Source organism: Triticum aestivum, chromosome 4A (genome assembly GCF_018294505.1).
Source record: "Triticum aestivum cultivar Chinese Spring chromosome 4A, IWGSC CS RefSeq v2.1, whole genome shotgun sequence".
Lineage (NCBI taxonomy): Eukaryota > Viridiplantae > Streptophyta > Magnoliopsida > Poales > Poaceae > Triticum > Triticum aestivum.
The window spans coordinates 717820284-717823069 of NC_057803.1; the positions used below are offsets into that span (position 1 = coordinate 717820284).

The following is a 2786-nucleotide window of genomic DNA, read 5'->3' on the forward strand; positions in this document are numbered from 1 at the left end:
CTTAACGTTGGTGCTCGCATTTTCTTGGATGAACGTTGCTATACAAACGATAGAATTGCGGCTGGTTTACAGCCGACAAGCTGCGGCAACCATCGGATTCAGTCGGGCAACACTTGTGCCCTGCTCGATAAGAGCGTCGTGTGCATATCGGTCAGGGGAACACTTGTGCCCTGCTCGATAAGGCTTGTCAATGTAGGCATTGTATATGAGACAACTCTGAAGGGTGTTTTAGTGCCTACATCAACAGCATATACAATGCCGTAGAGGCAGAGGACAAGGAATTCGCCGGGGAGCACTTACCCTGGTGAACTCGCCAGAGGAAGCGCGAGCGTACAGCACTGAATTCAGAAGAATTTATCATAGTACTTAAATCTCACGCAAAATAGCAGCGCTATATCTGCTCAGGATCCTCGCGGCTTCGCTATGTCCGCCGCCGCGAAAACCATTCACAAAACCCTCTAAATTGCTCAAAAATCAGCAAAAACCTTCAGAAAATCATCTCTGCCGCCAGAGAAATTTCAGCTATTGCCGCGATTGCCCGCTATAGCTGCTGGGAGAGGCCACCGCGACATCGTTTCTCCCGTGATTCCCCAAAGAAAAACCATCTTATAACAAGACAAGACATACATGAATCAATCATGGCGTAAACTCAAATATCACAGGCGGGGCTTGTTCAACGTAATTACACCCAATACGACGATAAGCTTAGACAGATAGCACTTCAAATTTATTTGTGTTTATTGGCACATATGTCTGCACCACCATGGATAAAAGTAGGTTCTGTGGCCTAGGAAGAAGCGGATGCGGCGGCAGCCTCCTCGAGCAGCTGCTTCACCTTGGTGATGTAGTCCGCCATCGCCTCCTCCTTGGATTTCGCTGCAACCAAAGTTGTTTTGCCAGAGTTCACACAGGCGCAAGTTTGGCGACAAACAAATTTGAAATAAAACCACGGCACTTATTTTGGATCGGAGGGAGTGGAGGGAACCATGAACTTGTTACCTTCGACGGACTTCCAGGCGTCCCACTTGGCCTTGCCCTTAAGGTCGAACATTCCGGGGCGGGCTGCACGATGAGACCAGAGCCCGCCGTTAGCTAATATTTTTCTTCAATCAACGATGAAATTCCAATACAATTCTTGCCAAGCATCCCATTTGTGATTATAATACGATTAAGAAAAAGATGCTCCCTTCAGATGCAGATCTAGACTAATGCCCACATGGGGCTGCACTAGCTGAATCTCTTGAGTTCATGATTAAGCGCGCACAATCAAACAGAGCCACCCTAAGCAGGGCAAAACAACTAGGCAATTCGACAGTAAACAGCTGACCTGACAATTCACTTGCTAGTAACGGCGATAATGATGAGAAGAATAAGGTGTGTTTGTGTGTGTGGGCGTGCCTGTGTTGACGGGCCCGACGGTGGCCTGCTTGTAGAGGCTGTAGAGGCAGAGCATGCTCTCGTTGGTGGTGGTGTCGGGCAGCGTCTTGGCCTTCTCCGCGTACTCCTCAAACTCCTCCTGCACAACATCAACAGGCAAGCACAGCATATACACTAATCAGCAACTGACAACTGGTTTTACTACCGACAAGTGTTACAATCGAGCTCATCGGCCAATTCAACAGTAGATTCAGACAGCACCAAACCCTGAACTGAACTTGCAGGTAAACTAAAATTTCCTCACTCTATTTATTTTATGTACTAATCTGAAGACAACGGCGCAGAGATCCGCAAAACATCTGATCTGAAGCGGGCGAGTCGGACAGCAAAGCTGGACTGAAAATCAAACGCCTAGGACAGAATCAATATTCGCTCCTAAATCCTGCAGCGGCGGCTCGCGGGTAGATCCGCTCGGCGGCGGCGAGATTCGCTCGCCGGAACCTGCCCGGGGCTCCGGCCAGGGCATGGATCGCGGCGAGGAGGGAGAGAACACGAGATCGAGAGGGGGGGAGGGGGGTTGCTTGGGTGGAAGCTTACCTGCAGACCCATGTCGATCGGCTCGTCGGCTGCTCCGCTCTCCTCGGCTTCGATACGTTCGAGGCGATAAGAACGATCGATTCGATGCGAGGCTAGTGGTATCGACGAGCAGCACAAGGGCGGGCCGTCGTTTATATGGGCGATGCGAGCTGCAGGGGACTCGTGCTCGCGCCCGATACGTGTCGGGGGCGATCTCGGCCGTCCGATCCGGCTCGTGGACGGCGCGGAGACGTGCCGATAACTTCTTTTCTAACTTGTCGAGTACGACTACATAGGAGTACATAGTTTAACACTTTTCTTGTGGCAAACGTTGCGTTATTTTTTATTTTATTCTTTGCAAAAAACTTCCTATCTCGTCTTCAATCGTGGCAGTACAACAAACAACAGAGGTAATAATTTTTCCAAAAATCAACAGAGGTAATGAAATTTACAACCATGTCCGTGGACCACCTAGCGACGACTACGAGCACTGGAGTGAGCCGAAGGCACGACGCCGTCATCGCCCCTCTCTAATCAGAGCCGGGCAAAACCTTGTTGTAGTACTACACGACGAGGAGTACATTCGTTTTGTGTGGCTCTTTTTTTAAGGTATTTTTTCTCTCTTTTCATGTCAGACCTTCTTGCATCGATCTAAGAGCATCTCTGGCCGCGTCCCCAACAGGCCCCCACTAGGCGTTTTTTGGCGCCGGCGACCCAAAATCGGCCCAGTCACGTCCCAGGAGCCCGTTTTTCGCTAGTTGGGCCGAAAATTGGCGCCGACGGACCCAGGCCGAACCAGGCGCGCTGGGGGCGCCGGGGGACGCGTTTTTGGC

General features: G+C 50.8%; 1 protein-coding gene across 1 annotated transcript; it reads right to left on the reverse strand.

Moving 5' to 3' along the window:
- Nucleotides 1-628: 628 nt before the first annotated feature.
- On the reverse strand, nt 629-2166 carry LOC123088315 (acyl-CoA-binding domain-containing protein 1). Its single transcript, XM_044510508.1, has 4 exons — nt 1975-2166; nt 1399-1516; nt 1000-1062; nt 629-876 (listed from the first exon to the last, which is right to left on the reverse strand). The coding sequence occupies exons 1-4, from the start codon at nt 1984-1986 to the stop codon at nt 788-790; spliced, it is 282 nt and encodes a 93-aa protein (XP_044366443.1). The 5' UTR covers nt 1987-2166; the 3' UTR covers nt 629-787.
- Nucleotides 2167-2786: the final 620 nt, after the last annotated feature.